Genomic DNA, 15,906 nt, shown 5'->3' on the forward strand with positions numbered 1-15,906 from the left:
CACCCAATTTGGTCTGCTTTCGTCCCTCCAGATGAAACGGGACACAAGAAAGTGGCCATGTCACTCGGGTCAGGGTGACACAACACACTCTTTTGTTCAACAGCAGGGCCCGACAGCTTTCACTGGTTTACCCCTGCCACATCATACAGGTGCCCTGCCGATTCCTTAGAACACATCCAAACATCCCACTATCCTTTTAAAACACCTCTCCACTTATTCCTATTACTAGAGCTCGAGCTTCCACTAGATTTAGACCTCTTTCCTGCAGTGCATTCATAACACCATCCATCCACGTCAAGTCAAGTCAAGTCATTTTTATTTGTATAGCCCTTAGTCACAAATGGTCTCCTTCCATTTACTTCCTATAGGGTCGAAATAAGGATAAAATACCTTAATTTGTATAGCCCTTAACCACAAGGAGTCTCAAAGGGCGGCACAGACCACAGACTATTGCAAACTACAGACTATTGTTACACCATCCCCTGATCTAAAAACTACATGAGGGCAAGGAAAAACTCAACTTGAGGAAAATGAAGAAACCTTGAGAAGGGACTGCACATGAGGTAGTCCCTCTTCCAGGATGACCAGGCTGCAATGAATATTGCCATAACAAATAATACACAGATATTGTCAACCTAAAATATAGTTTATTCATATGCTTTAGAATAGATTAAATTTAACATTTCCACTGAGGAACAAATCTCAGAGGGAAGAGCATTCCACAGCACCGGAGCCCAAATGGAGAATGCTCTCAAACGTATCTCTTCTTGGCTCTTGGGATCACTAGTAGACCTCAACATAAGGAAAATGAAGAAACCTTGACAAGGGACCGCACATGAGATAACCACCCTTCCGGGACCAGACTGCAACAGATGTTGCAATGACAAATAATACACATAAATTGTCAACAATGGATTATTAACTTACAAGAACAGGGGAGAGAGCCTAAACCTTATATAAGAAATCTCAAGCTGTTCTAAAAGCCCTTCCCTGAACCCCCTCTGAAGAGAAACGTTGGTATTTTAAGACTGAAGGAGCCTTTTCACATTTTGCTCCAAATGCAGTTGTTTGATTACATGACAAGAATAATGTGAAAAGTATTTTGGTTGTCAAGGGGACAGGACCAAGATGAGCTCCAGCTTTTTTTCTTTTTGTTTTGTCAATTTTTAATCTAAGATGTTCATTTCAATTTATTGTCACCTTTTATACGATGACCAGTGAAAAAAAAATGAAGAAGAAAAATATTTGCGCTTACATAAATGATGCAATGCAACTGTCACGGACCAGAAACAGACACAGGACCAAATAGCGCTCGTTTACTCAGTTTTATTTAATGAAGAGGGAGATTAGGGTTCCACGATCCGATGGTTGATGGACAAGAGTAGCAGGTGGCTGGAAACGCGGAAGTGGCACTTCCGTGTCGAGTGAGGACGATCGTAGATTCGCAATACTAGTCGTTAGCCGAGACGGGAGAGCAAGGGCGGTATCGAGTTCGGAAACAAGGTCGGCAACAGGTGTCAGGCAGGTAGCGGGGTAAAACAGGTCGGATGACGGGATGGCAGAACAGGGCAGAATTGGGTCCAGAAACAGGTCGGCAACGGGTATCAGGCAGAGGAAAACAGGGCAGAAAAAATGTCTGAAAGTGTGAGCTTGCCTAGCTGGGAGCATCGGTTCGCAACGATCCGACGGTATTCTCTTGGAAGCAGGGGGTTTAAAAAGATTCTCTTACCCAATCAGCTCTCAGGGCTGTTGGCGCCAATTGGGCAGTCACAGGTGCCTTGTATCGGCAATCATGACAGCAACAGTTATTTAGGATGCAGTATCAGTATTGTCACACAAACACCGCTGTCCGCCATTTTCCAATTCTGGCTCATCTCTGAAGACAGAAGACCTCTAGCCCCCCAAAAAAACTACCTGGACTTGCCCGGGACACACCACAGGACTTTGTGCCTCTCAGACCCTGGCGGTGAATGGACCCATGAGCCGTGAGAGCTAGGTTAAAAATGCCCTCGAGGATGTATATATAGGTCGGTGGTTCGCGCCCCGGCCGAGTCATTCCTAAGACTTAAAAAGTGGTCGGCGGCGCCCTCTGTTGGCTGCGGCTGCATCGGCTCGCTACAACGGGTCAGGTGCAATCGACATTTCGTTCTGTGTACATTGTTACACAGAATGACAATACAAGTAAATTATTATTATTATTATATATATATATATATATATATATATATATATATATATATATATGATATGATTCTTTTTCAACGCCAGTTTAAAAAAAACTGTAGGTAGTGGAAAATTACCAAAATGGCTGGGACTCAAATTTGTTCCAGACACAACTTTGAAGTATAGATTCCTATTCTAAATTATATTTTTTTATCCATTAAAAACCAATTTGTATTAAGTGTCATGAACCGGAACAGGAGGAGAACCCAAATGCGTGACGTTTCTCACACAAGCCTATTATTTTACGGGAACTGGGGCAGTCATGCACGTTAGGCAGCTGTCTGGCGCAGAATGACAGGAAGCCAGTGGCCTCGATACCGACAGATGGGGTAGATTCCGGACAGGGCGGGACAGACAAGATTGATATCAAAACAGGATATCGAAAGTAAACAGGACAAATTAGACGGGAACGAAACAGGAGATAAATAATAAACAGGACAAAAATTGACGGGAACGATACCGGACAGAAAACACAGGCAGGAAACCGGACAGAGTCAAAACCTACGTCTTGCAGGGTAGAGGTTTGTTGACAGACTGACAAAGGGAGAGTGAGAGCACTGAGCTTAAATAGAAGGGAAGCCAATCTGTCAACGAGCCGCAGCTGGCGCCACACGGGCGGGGCCAATTGGGCCCCATGGCAACCATGACATAAAGTGTGTTTAGAGCAATAGATAGGAGAAAGTTGAATTTCATTCAACATGTGTACTATAATCAAGTTGTTTATTCCAATCCTACATTTGCACTTTAATTAAGAATAGCGCCAAAGCGCTCCGCTTTCCATGTAAACTTTAACCTTGCGTTTTTTTTTCACAACATGATGCTGTCATGATTACCGATTTTGGATCACCTGTGCCCGCCGCAAGCCGCTGCGGGCTATCTGATTGGCTCCCTGTCCGTTCTTAAGACCAGTCCTGTCACTCTCCTTTTGTCAGTCCATCTGCAAACCTCTGTTGTTACAAGCCAAGCCTTTTTGACCCTGACTCCCGCCTGTCCCGTTTTTGCACCTGTTTTTCCACTTGTCTGTCGCTGATCTCGCCGTTTGTCTCCGGCTACGACCCATTTTTTATCCCGACCACGTCTGCTCTCCCGTCCTGGCTTACGACTCGTTTTTGATCCCGGCCACGTTTTTGCTCTCCTGTCCCGGCTATCGACCTGTTTTTACGTCCCTGACACCGCCACCTCCCACTACGGAAGATCTACTTCCGTATTTGGATCAGGATCCGATTGCGAGAGAGAAGTTTTCCTGCGTCCGGCAACCATTGGATCGCGGGCGCTGCCCTTCCTCTTTCTATTCAATAAACTTGTGGTGAACGCTACGCATTTGGGTTCTGATTCCGTTCTGGTCGTGACAGATGCTTTATATCGGACACGCTATGTTCATGTATTGCATCGGATGTTCTCGGTTCACTTGGCCCATAATCACCACTTCCTGTGGTGTGTCTTGGGCAAGTACAACCTGACGGCGCAAGCCTCCTGACCTCATTCAAATACAGCACCTTCATCATCTGGTCACTGTTGTTTTTTTGGGTGTAAAGCGTCATCCTACTCTTAAGAGACACCAGATCCTAAATCTTTGACGAAAAACTCATTTATTTTGAATTTTTGAGTAAGCCTTGCACCTTGCATCCACTACAAGGAGGGGATTGAAGGGTCCGACATTTTATTGTGCTTTAAGTTGATTTGGTGGGCAGGTCACTCCTCCTCGGGAGGTTTTCCACTTTCTAAGTTTTATCCATTTGTGAACAGAAGGAATGGCTTTTCCAGGATGGCAGCTGTAAAGTTTTTCTGAACTGTTTGAGGTTTTATATTGCTAATGTTTTAACCATATTCATTTCCTCACACTTCTTCTTTGTGGGTTTTTATAATTCTTTGGGAAAGTCTGGTGGCAATCAACAAAATGAAATAACCTTTACCCCAAAAATGTCATAACATTTCCGTTCATGAGTTATTTTTCCAGGACCAGGGCAGCTTAACCAAGCATTTGTTAAAATCCTTTCTTAGCATTTCGATTTGCACTTTTTCAACGCTGACATTAATTTGCATGTGTGCATTTATATATTGTAGATTGTTTAAGAGAGCCGGTGAATCATTTCGCCACATGGGTGGCCGGCTGGGCGGTTAGCGCGTTGGTCCAGGGTTCAATTCCAGCTACCATGGCCTAACCATGCGGAGTTTGCATGTTCTCTCCTTACCTACATGGGTTTCCTGCAGGCACTCTGGTTTCCTACCACATTCCAAAAAAATGCATGTCTGGTTAATTGGCTGGTCCAAATTGTCCCCAGGTGAGAATGAGCGAGTGAATTGTCCCTCCCTGTGTGCCCTGCGACTGGCTGGCAACCAGTTCAGGGTGTCCCCTGCAAATGCTTGAAATTGTTGCAACAGTCTGACTCAATGGACCACAAATTAAATTAAGGAAAATAAAACAAGTCAGACTAAAAATGACGCTGACACTGCTCTCTCGTGCTATGCTGGTCCAAATTGTCCTTAGGTGTGTATGAGCGAGTGAATAGTTCAACGTGTCCCCTGCCCACTGCCCGGAGACAGCTGGGGTGGGCTCCAGCACCCCCGCGACCCTACTGAGGATAAGCGGTGCAGATAATGGATGGATGGAATTGATGGACTATATGCCAGGGATGCCTGGGGCCGCATCCAGACTTTCTGTTCTTGGTACAAGTAACACAAGGTATTTGTTATAATCACAACACATTTATTCAGAGACAATAGGGGGAAAAGAAAAATAAAACAAATCAGACTAAAAATAACGCTGACACCACTCTCTCATGCTTGGCTTTGCCATATTTGGCTGGTCCGAATTGTCCTTAGGTGTGTATGGACGTGTGAATGGTTGTCTGTCTCTGTGTGCCCTGCGACTGGGTGTACCCTGCCCACTGACTGAAGACAGCTGGGATGGGCTCCAGCACGCGTTGGATTCTACTTGTCATGGTTGCCATGGCGCCCACTTTTCCGCGCCCGTGTGTGTCACGGTTGCCGTGGTGCCCAATTTGCCCCGCCCGTGTTGTGCCAGCTGCGGCTCGTTTAGAGATTGACTTTCTGTGTATTTAAAGCTCAGCGCTCTCTTGCTTCAGGGTCAGCCCGTCAATGAACTTCTGCCCCACAAGACGTGGGTTCTGTCCTGTTTTCCCATGATATCAGCAGTCCAGTATTGTCCCCGTTTATTTTTGTACTGTTTAATTTTGAATTCCAGTTTGGTTTTCCGTCTATTCTTGTCCTGTTGGTGTCACGGTTGCCATGGCGCCCAGTTGGTCCCAGCCAGGTGGCGCCGGATTCTGTCATGGTTGTCACGGCGCCCAATTAACCTGACATGCATGTTTTTGGAGTGCGGGAGAAAACCGGAGTGCCCGGAGGAAGCCCACACAAGCACAGGGAGAACATGCAAACTCGGCATAGGAAGGTTGGTAGCTGGATTTGAACCCATGACCTCAGATCTGTGCCGCACATAGGCTAACCACCGCGCCGCCGTGCTGCCCTTGTAAAAAGTCAAGTTGCAATAAACAAAATAAAATAACTTTTCCCCGAAATGTGTCATTGTTTTTCCACTCAGGGCCAAGGGAGCTGAACCAGGCACTTTTTGAAACTGTTGAACTGATTTGTTAGCTTTCACTAAGCACTTTTTCGACAGTCATATTGATTTGCATGTGTCCATTTGGATAGATTGATCAAGAGGGCCTCACGCTCCCTGAAAGAAGCCTCTACCTAGGTCAGGATGAGGACAGCGTCAAGGTAAGAAATGGAGACCATCCGTCATTTTTGTTCCCCCCCCCCCCCCCCCCGCCTCTCCTTAACCATCATCGCCTTCCTGCTTCGTTCACTGTCGACAGTTTCACTCGCTTGTCTTTTCCCTCCCCTTCCATCTGTTCTATTTACTTCCCTCGCCCATCTGCATTATTCCACCTGCTTTCTGTGGGCGTCCCGCTGCGCTTTTGTAATCCTGTGCACCTCGCCACTGGTCGGCCCGTCGCCTTCTGTTACGGGTGACGTTCTTCCCCCTCCACGCCTTGTTCTTTTCAGATCTTGGCGGCGTACAAGGCCCTGATGGAGCGTTTACTGAGCATGCTGGGAGCTCACAACGCCACGCAAAAGTCCAAGGAGATTATACAGCTGGAGACTCGTCTAGCCAATGTAAGGTGATTGCAAGTGTGCGTCCGTTTATGTCAGGGGTGTCGGACTCGTTCTAGCTCGAGGGGAAGAAAAAGTCTCATGGGGGCCAGGCTGGGGGCAGTTTAAAAAAATAAATAAAAGAAAGAAGTAAAAGAGAGAGAGAGAGAGGGGTAGAGAGAGAGAGAGAGTTAGAGAGAGAGAGAGAGAGAGAGAGAGAGTGAAAAAAGTAGAAATCAAGTAAAAAAGAAAGAGAGAAAGAAAGAGAGAACCTTATGGAGAAAGAAAGAGACAATGAGAAAGGGAAACAAAGGGTGAAGTAGAGAGAAAAAAAGAATGAAAGAACGAATGAAAGAACGAATGAAAGAACGAATGAAAGAACGAAAAATAGAAAGAAAGAAAGAAAGAAAGAAAGAAAGAAAGAAAGAAAGAAAGAAAGAAAGAAAGAAAGAAAGAAAGGAAGGAAGGAAGGAAGGAAGGAAGGAAGGAAGGAAGGAAGGAAGGAAGGAAGGAAGGAAGGAAGGAAGGAAGGAAGGAAGGAAGGAAGGAAGGAAGGAAGGAAGGAAGGAAGGAGAAATAAAAACAGAGATAAAAAGAATATAGAGAGGGAAATAGAATAGACAGAGAGAAAGAAAGAAAGAAAGCAATACAGCTGCAGTTCCTTTGTGAGCGGCGTCTGCATTTGGCGACCTCAAATCTAGATATCCGAAACTTGCGCTTCTGTCAGCGTTGCGTCACGGGCCGGAATCAAACCCTCAGCGCGCCTGATACAGCTGACTTTTGGTTTACGTGCATGCGTGTGCAGTACTTAGTCCAAATCTCTCTTTGCAGATCACCGTGTCCGAATACGATGACCAAAGAAAGGACGTCAGCACCATGTATAACCGCATTACACTCAGGCAGCTGCAGCGCACGGCTCCCGGTGTGAGTCCTCCAGGCACACTCACACGCGTGCACGCTCTCATGCGCGCACACGCTCACAAACACCGAGCGCATGAACAAAAAAAAATGTCCGCCCTGCAGGACTTAAGATTGAAGCTTGAATGCAAGAAAGAGGATGGAATATAAGCGGACATTGGTGGGTGTTAGACGTGATGGCAGAAGGAGGAGGAAAGGTAAATTGGATTTCCAGTCAGAAGGAGAAGGAGGAGGCGCTACCCTCAAGCAGTTAGCCTGCTGACAGAGATCCTCAAGATTTTCCCGAGTTTGGAGTCAGAGACTTGTATTGCGGGCGGAAACAGAAGATACAAATCTGGAATATAAAGGTAGTCCAGGCTAGTAGTTGAAAAAGAATAAAAGAAAGAAGTGTAAAGAGAGAGAAAGGGGGGGAGAGAGAGAGAGGGAGAGAGAGGGAGAGAGAGAAGGAGAGAGAGAATAAAGGGAGGAATAAAGTAAAAAAGAAAAAGATAGAAGAGAGAACCTTATAGAGAGAGAAAGACAATGAGAAAGAGAAAGAAAAGGGTGAAGTAGAGAGAAAGAAAGAAATAAAGAAAGAAAAGGGGATAATGAAAGAGAGAGAGAGGGAGAGAGAGAGACAGAAAGTGAAAGGGAGAAATCAAGTAAAAAGAAGGAGACAAAGGAAAAGGAGTGAGAAAGATATATATATATATATATATATATATATGGAGAGAAATATACAGAGATAAAAATAAAAAAGAGAGGGAAAGAGAATAGACAGAATAACAAAGAGACAGTTTAATATTTTCCACGACAACCAAATAACTTCTCTCAATTCTGTTCTCTTTATCCAGTTCACAACCACCAAATTACTTCCCACAACGCCTTTTCTCGTTATTAAGTTCAGAATCTTGTGCACTTCGAGTCGGCGATTAAAATACTGTAATTTTAGTTTTACCAGGAATTTGATGTCCGACAATATTGTCATGATCCGGACCAATAAACACATTAGCAATTTGGTAGCGTGACTGTCTCAAGGTTTCTTCATTTTCCTTATGTTGAGGTTTTTGAGTTGTTCCTTGCCCTCATGTAGGTTTTAGATCAGGGGATGGTGTAATAGTAGTCTGTGGTTTAGAATTATCTGTGGTCTGTGCAGCCCTTTGAGACCCTTTGTGATTAAGGGCTGTGTCACGGTCGCCATGACGACCAGTATGCCACGCCCCCGAACTCAAGCTGAAGCAGATCAGCTGATTGCTGTTCTATTTAAGGCTGGATTTTGGGTTTGGCGGGTGCTGGTTCATTACTCTTATACACAATCCCGGTCTGTTATGCTTGTCCTGTTTTAGTCTGTTATGCCTTGTCCTGTTGAGTTCGTGCCGGAGGAACTCTGTGTTGTTCTGTTTTGCCCCGGAGTATTGGGCGACTTTTATTTTGTAAAAATAAAACTTATGGATCGTCAACGCATTTGAGTTCTCCCTTCATGCCTCCTGCCTACGTTCTGGTCCGGTCACCTTCCACGCCACCACGCCAATCCGTGACAGAATGAACCAGCCAACAAATAGAACTCAGCGAACGATCCCAGCGCGACTTGGGAGAGCTGGAGAGCGCAGTTCGGCAGGCGCCTACTGAGTTGGCCTTCCCTGCCCGTTCGAACCACGGCCCCGCCCGTCGTGGCCCTTGCTGTGCCTCGAATGGGGTCCCGGGAAGAATTGGCGCCTGCCTGTTCGACTCTCATGCCTGCCTGCCCGACTCCCGTGCCGATTGCCTGCTATTCCGTCTCCCCTGCGTGCCAGCCCGACTCCGACTCTGCTGCCCGTCGGGCCGACTCCGACTCCGCTGCCCGTCGGGCCGACTCCGACTCCGCTGCCCGTCGGGCCGACTCCGACTCCGCTGCCTGCCAGCCCGACTCCGCTCCTCCTGTTTTGCCGGTTCTGATTTTGACTCTCTCATGTCTTGTCTGTTCTGATTTTGACTCTCTCATGTCTTGTCTGTTCTGATTTTGACTCTCTCATGTCTTGTCTGTTCTGATTTTGACTCTCATGTCTTGTCTGTTCTGATTTTGACTCTCTCATGTCTTGTCTGTTTTGATTTTGACCCTCTCATGTCTTGCCTGTTTTGATTTTGACCCTCTCATGTCTTGCCTGTTCTGATTCCGCCTGTCCTGTCTGAATCGCCACTTCTGAACCTGAACCCCTGAGCCTGACTCTTCTGCATCTGACCCCCCTGAGCCTGACTCTTCTGCATCTGACCCCCCTGAGTGCGACTCTTCTGCATCTGACCCCCCTGAGTGCGACTCTTCTGCATCTGACCCCCCTGAGTGCGACTCTTCTGCATCGGCCTGTCCTGAGTGCGACTCTTCTGCATCGGCCTGTCCTGAGTGCGACTCTTCTGCATCTGACCCCCCTGAGTGCGACTCTTCTGCATCGGCCTGTCCTGAGTGCGACTCTTCTGCATCGGCCTGTCCTGAGTGCGACTCTTCTGCATCGGCCTGACCTGAGTGCGACTCTTCTGCATCGGCCTGACCTGAGTGCGACTCTTCTGCATCGGCCTGACCTGAGTGCGACTCTTCTGCATCGGCCTGACCTGAGTGCGACTCTTCTGCATCGGCCTGACCTGAGTGCGACCCTTCTGCATCGGCCTGACCTGAGTGCGACCCTTCTGCATCGGCCTGACCTGAGTGCGACCCTTCTGCATCGGCCTGACCTGAGTGCGACCCTTCTGCATCGGCCTGACCTGAGTGCGACCCTTCTGCATCGGCCTGACCTGAGTGCGACTCTTCTGCATCGGCCTGACCTGAGTGCGACTCTTCTGCATCGGCCTGACCTGAGTGCGACTCTTCTGCATCGGCCTGACCTGAGTGCGACTCTTCTGCATCGGCCTGACCTGAGTGCGACTCTTCTGCATCGGCCTGACCTGAGTGCGACTCTTCTGCATCGGCCTGACCTGAGTGCGACTCTTCTGCATCGGCCTGACCTGAGTGCGACTCTTCTGCATCGGCCTGACCTGAGTGCGACTCTTCTGCATCGGCCTGACCTGAGTGCGACTCTTCTGCATCGGCCTGACCTGAGTGCGACTCTTCTGCATCGGCCTGACCTGAGTGCGACTCTTCTGCATCGGCCTGACCTGAGTGCGACTCTTCTGCATCGGCCTGACCTGAGTGCGACTCTTCTGCATCGGCCTGACCTGAGTGCGACTCTTCTGCATCGGCCTGACCTGAGTGCGACTCTTCTGCATCGGCCTGTCCTGTTTATCTGTCCTGTTTTTGCCTGTCCTGTTTATCTGTCCTGTTTTTGCCTGTCCTGTTTATCTGTCCTGTTTTTGCCTGTCCTGTTTATCTGTCCTGTTCTCGTCGGTTCTGCCTGTCTGTCATCCCCTGTCCAGTTGGCCACCAGACCCCCCCTGCCGAGCGCCGATTCCGATCCGCCCGACGCAGATGGCGCCTGCCTCTCCCCGTTCCTGCGTGTTCGGAGGAGGGAGCAGGGTTGCCCCAATCGCGATCGTCAACATTCCGGGGCGCGAGGTAGTAATTTTTTCTTTTTTGGGACCTCGGGAGCTGTCCCTTAAGAGGGGGGCTCTGTCACGGTCGCCATGACGACCAGTATGCCACGCCCCCGAACTCAAGCTGAAGCAGATCAGCTGATTGCTGTTCTATTTAAGGCTGGATTTTGGGTTTGGCGGGTGCTGGTTCATTACTCTTATACACAATCCCGGTCTGTTATGCTTGTCCTGTTTTAGTCTGTTATGCCTTGTCCTGTTGAGTTCGTGCCGGAGGAACTCTGTGTTGTTCTGTTTTGCCCCGGAGTATTGGGCGACTTTTATTTTGTAAAAATAAAACTTATGGATCGTCAACGCATTTGAGTTCTCCCTTCATGCCTCCTGCCTACGTTCTGGTCCGGTCACCTTCCACGCCACCACGCCAATCCGTGACAGGCTGTACAAATAAACATGACATGACTTGACTTGACTAAAAATTGTATGATGACGTAAAACCTACTGCCTTTTCATGTGTCATTTGTCAGTTGTCTAGTGCGTAGAATTCCCCGTGCTGCCAGCCGGGATCCGGGTTCGATTTCAGTTGCATCGAAGTGTATGCAAATGTTTTCAGTGTTATATTCCGACTGCACAATGCACAAATAGGGTTATTTTTTTATTAGGTTGTGCAAGCTTTGCCCTTACTGTAGTTTCAATTCCTTGCACCTTATAGTCTGGGGCGCTTTATATATGAAAAAAGGCTATTTATATATATATGTATTTTTTAAATATTCGCCTTATAATTCGGTGCACCTTATCGTGCAGAAAACTAAAAAAGCAGCATAATATTGAATATCTAAACCTGGAAAATGGGAGCGAAAGATGAGCAGTCCCTCCTGCCGCATACAATTTGCTGTCAATTGGATAAGGAGGATGCTAAGGAATTTAGGATGCAAATTCTGTTTACATGATGCGTATTTAAGAGGCTTTGCTAACTGATTTTTCAAAATGAATTTGTGGAACGCAGCTGCTCTCTGCCTTTTTTTGAAGGGGTTTGGTCCTCAAAGTATTTGTTTCCCGAGGCGACTCCCACACAAGACTCAATCATTTTTAAAACAATGGATGGGGTTCTCAATCATTTATAAAAGTAGTAATTTGCTATCTTTAGTGGAGAAATCGGACATTTTGGTGACAAAGTATTACAGTTTCTTTCCCTTTAATGTTGTTTTTAACTAAAAAGCACTAAATCCTGCTTCCGAAACTCTAATGTTTTAAAGTCATTATGCAATATCCTGCTCTTTGATTACCTACTTCATATAACAACAGTTAAATTGAAACAAAAGAACAAAATCATTTTACAGCACAAGAATAAGTAAGTAAGTAGGAGTATAATGCACATATAAACTGTCACAAACCAGGAACGGAGACGGGACCTAATTGCGTTCGTTTTACTCAGCTTTATTTAAAATGAGGAAGGGACGAATCCGACGATCGGCGGTCACGGGTAGCAGGTAGCTGGGACGCGGAAGTGGCACTTCCGTGTCGAGCGAAGGTAATGGTTGAAAACGTGAAGAACAGGTCGATGGCCGGGAGAGAGGAGCAAAACATAAATGGGTCCAGAAAAGAGGTCGGCATCAGGAATCAGACAGAACACAGGGCAGGATAGAGTCGGATAAACGGGTCCAGAAAAGAGGTAGGCAATGGGAATCAGACAGAACACAAGGCAGGGTAGAGTCAGATAGTCACAAAAGCTTGTCTAGCGGGTAGCATAGATTCACAGACGATCGGACGAGTATTTTCAGGAAGGCGGGAGTTTAAAAAGAGGCCAACAGCCAATCAAGGCCCGTCGCTGCTGGCGTCAACGGGGCAGGCTCAGGTGTAATTAAGGGCTATACAAAAAAATTGGCTTTTACATACATATCCAGAAATGAGTTGTTATTTTATGTAAAATTTGAAACACATTGCGCAATTCAAATCCCTGAAAGCTGAACCCTTTGATACTAAGATATACTCGATTGTACGAAATGATTAATTAATGTAACATTGGATGCTCAGCACAGTTCTGAGGTCATGGGATGTCAGGTTCAAAACGATTGCTGGTTGAAATAAGAGACTTTTGAGTAACAATCTAAATAGTTTATTAAAGAAAAGCAGGCACATTGAAACGAGGCAAAATCTGTTTCATAGATTTCTGATTGGAGGATAGAATAAAACACGTGCACGTAACCACACTCTGATTGGTTTAGGCAGGAATCACACATTTAAATGCAGTGTATAATGTTGGTTGCTAGATGGCGTGAGAGTATGATAAATAATACATCACAACAATTTATTGTTTGCACATAGATAGGAGTCCTAGGAAAATTACCAGTGACCTCCAAGTTGTGTAGACAGAGTTCACTTGGCTTTGGGAAAGTTATGCTCCCATCTTGGGTTGTACGGGTTTGCTGAAAGGAGTTCTGTGCACCTGCTTGATAAGAGATAGGGAGCCTCCAGAGCTGTAGAAACAAAGGTACTTTGGCCTGGGAACCCCACGCTCCTGACCCTGGAGACGCTCGCTCTGGAAAACAACTCGAAAAGCAATTGCACAATTATTGAGTATAGAATATAGTATAAAAGGCAGATTTAGACCATAATTTTCCTTACATGGGATCAAATTCATATACCAGCCTTTAAGTGCAGAGTTTGCATACTCTCCCCGTGCTTGAATGGGTTTCCTCAGAGCACTCCGGTTTCTTCCCACATTCCAAAAACATGCATGTCAGGTTAATTTGCTGGTCCAAATGGTCCCTAGGTGAGAATGAGCGAGTGAGTTGTCTGTCATTGTGTGTCCTGCGACTGGCAACCAGTTCAGGGTCTCACCTCCCCACTGCCTGAAGACAGCTGAGATGGGCTCCAGCACTCCCGCGACCATGCTGAGGATAAGCAGTGCACATAATGGATGGATGCACAGTGGGTGCCTGGTTTAGCTTTGGCGCCTCACAGTTCGGATTTCCAGGATTCAACTGCAAACCCTTTCCTCCCAGTTTGGAGTTTGCATCTCCTCCCCTGTTTTCTCCAGTTACCTCCTACATGCCAAACACCTGTATGCAGTGTAAATTGTCCCTAAGTTTCAATGATTTTCTGTGACCTGCATATGTGGGAACTAGTCCAACATGTCCCTTGCTCTCTGCCTGATTTGAGCTGGGGTTTAGTTCCAGCACCCTCGTGACTCCTGTGAGGACAATTAGTTGTAAAATAATTGAATGAATTAGTGTTACACATTTCAAGGGAGCACAGAGGCTGCTACAATTGATTCAAACCCAACCAAAAAAATGCCTGCTTGCTAAGAAATCTCCTTATAGTCAGCACAATCATTTTGGCATAACAATATGCAATATTGATTGAGAATATCGACTTATGAATCCTTGTCTCGGGTCTCATTAAGGTAATAGCCCGGCCAAGAACCGCTGTATTATAATAAAGTCTGTGATCACGCATTCTTAAGTACTGTATTCTTCCACAAAATAATGAAACATGTTTCAAATGTGACATTTTAGTGTGTATGAAAAAATAACGAAAAAAAGACATTTGGAGAGGTGAAATGGTTCAAACGCATTTTGCAGACAGCAGTTCTGAAAACGTGTCTGTTTTTGTCATGATGCTGCAAAATGTATTTCAATATCAAAACATTGTTCCTAATGCACTAATTGATTGTTACGGCACGCTGCCTTTTCCGATTGAAGACGGCGCATTGTTCTTGCTCGCTCCGTCCAATTGCCTATTTTACTGATTGTGACAAGAGCAAGAAAAACAATGCATTAAAAATGGATAAGCTATGCGAAAAGCAGATAGAAAAACAACATTTGAAGACAGAAATTGGCTATTGCAGACATTTGACCTCATTCTAAAAGAGTGTTTTAATGTTTTAAATAGCATTTACCATATGCTAGATTCGATTATTAGTCTTAAAGTAGCAAATTTGAAAAAAAAAAAAAAACATTTCAGATCCATTAACCCTTTAACGTTCCTGTATAATCCACCTAAGAACCTAATCCAAGCCATACCTAAAGTAAATTGAATGCTGTATCTCGTTTTAGACTGACCGTTGTTAGATTTTCAATATTAAAAATGTACCGTTTACCAAATTGTTCGAATTAGTTATCTGACTCCATTAACCAAACACATCCTGCATTCTCCTAACAATGCGCGCTTGTTTCTTGATGGGAAAAGATGGACAAGAATAGCTGACATTTTCACCCGGGGGCAGATTTAATTTCTTGAATAATTTGGCTGAGTGAACTCCATCGGATATATGGCCGAATTAGCCGAATTAGTGTCGCTTGAGTCTCCGCCAAACCTCCTCTCTCGATCTTCCGCCTTTCTTCTCCCGGGCCACGTTTTTTTCCGCAAGCTTGTGTGCCGGCTTCTCCCATGGGCGTGCCAGGAAAGCCCCCACGCCTTGATGTCTGAAATAATCAAAACATCCCCGAGTGTTTCTACGTCACCAGGGCCGCCTGTGTCGAGAAGTGCTGATTATCTTATCAGCCCTTTGTCCCAGTTCCCTGCTGTTCCTGTAAACATCATTCTCCACTAGGTTGCATTGACCTCACCCCACAGCTCAACGAGTGAATATCTTTTGCATTTAAATGTAATTTGTATTTGATCGTACAAAATCCTTTATAGTCAAATATATAAAATCCTTCATCGTGATGTTTCTGTGAATAGTACATTTTGAATATCATGAATTCCAAGACTTTAAGCTTTCCTGTGATAGTGACATAATGTATTTTAGTGACTAGTAAGGTAGGGTAATATACCAAAATTCTCTATTTTATCAATACAATTTGAATTACTCTCTAATTCTAGAATACTCATTCACATTGTATATCTAAAAATAAAGTTATACAATGTAAAAAAAAACACATCTTAGGAGCAAATAATATCTATTTCTAGATATGCTACCAGACCCTGAAAATGAAATGCTTTGCCGTAAATGAGCCCCGGACCATAGCGTTGACATCGACAATGTATTTATTGACCAATTACAAAATGTCTGCAGCTTCACTGGAAACGCCTGCTGGATAAAATCTTCCAGGACGACTTCTCTGAAGACAAGGAGATCGTGGTGCTGGCCACTGATTACATACAAAAAGTGTCCGACATCATAAAAACTACATCCAAAAGGTAAGCAAGAAGAAATATTTTTCAAGTGTTTTG

The 15,906-nt window shown here is 45.5% G+C and overlaps 1 protein-coding gene across 2 annotated transcripts in view; it reads left to right on the forward strand.

The window, feature by feature from the left end:
• ecel1 (endothelin converting enzyme-like 1) overlaps nt 1-15,906 on the forward strand; it is a 98,044-nt gene that overhangs the window by 15,988 nt on the left and 66,150 nt on the right. For both annotated transcript variants that reach the window (XM_088345973.1, XM_088345974.1), the window contains exons 3-6: nt 5,896-5,964; nt 6,253-6,363; nt 7,171-7,263; nt 15,749-15,873. In XM_088345973.1, the coding sequence (XP_088202099.1) occupies nt 5,896-5,964; nt 6,253-6,363; nt 7,171-7,263; nt 15,749-15,873 (398 nt within the window). The remainder of the gene's footprint in view (nt 1-5,895; nt 5,965-6,252; nt 6,364-7,170; nt 7,264-15,748; nt 15,874-15,906) is intronic.

This window comes from Urocampus carinirostris, chromosome 10 (assembly GCF_059441175.1).
Source record: "Urocampus carinirostris isolate Australia breed hairy pipefish chromosome 10, RoL_Ucar_1.0, whole genome shotgun sequence".
In the NCBI taxonomy this organism is placed as follows: domain Eukaryota; kingdom Metazoa; phylum Chordata; class Actinopteri; order Syngnathiformes; family Syngnathidae; genus Urocampus; species Urocampus carinirostris.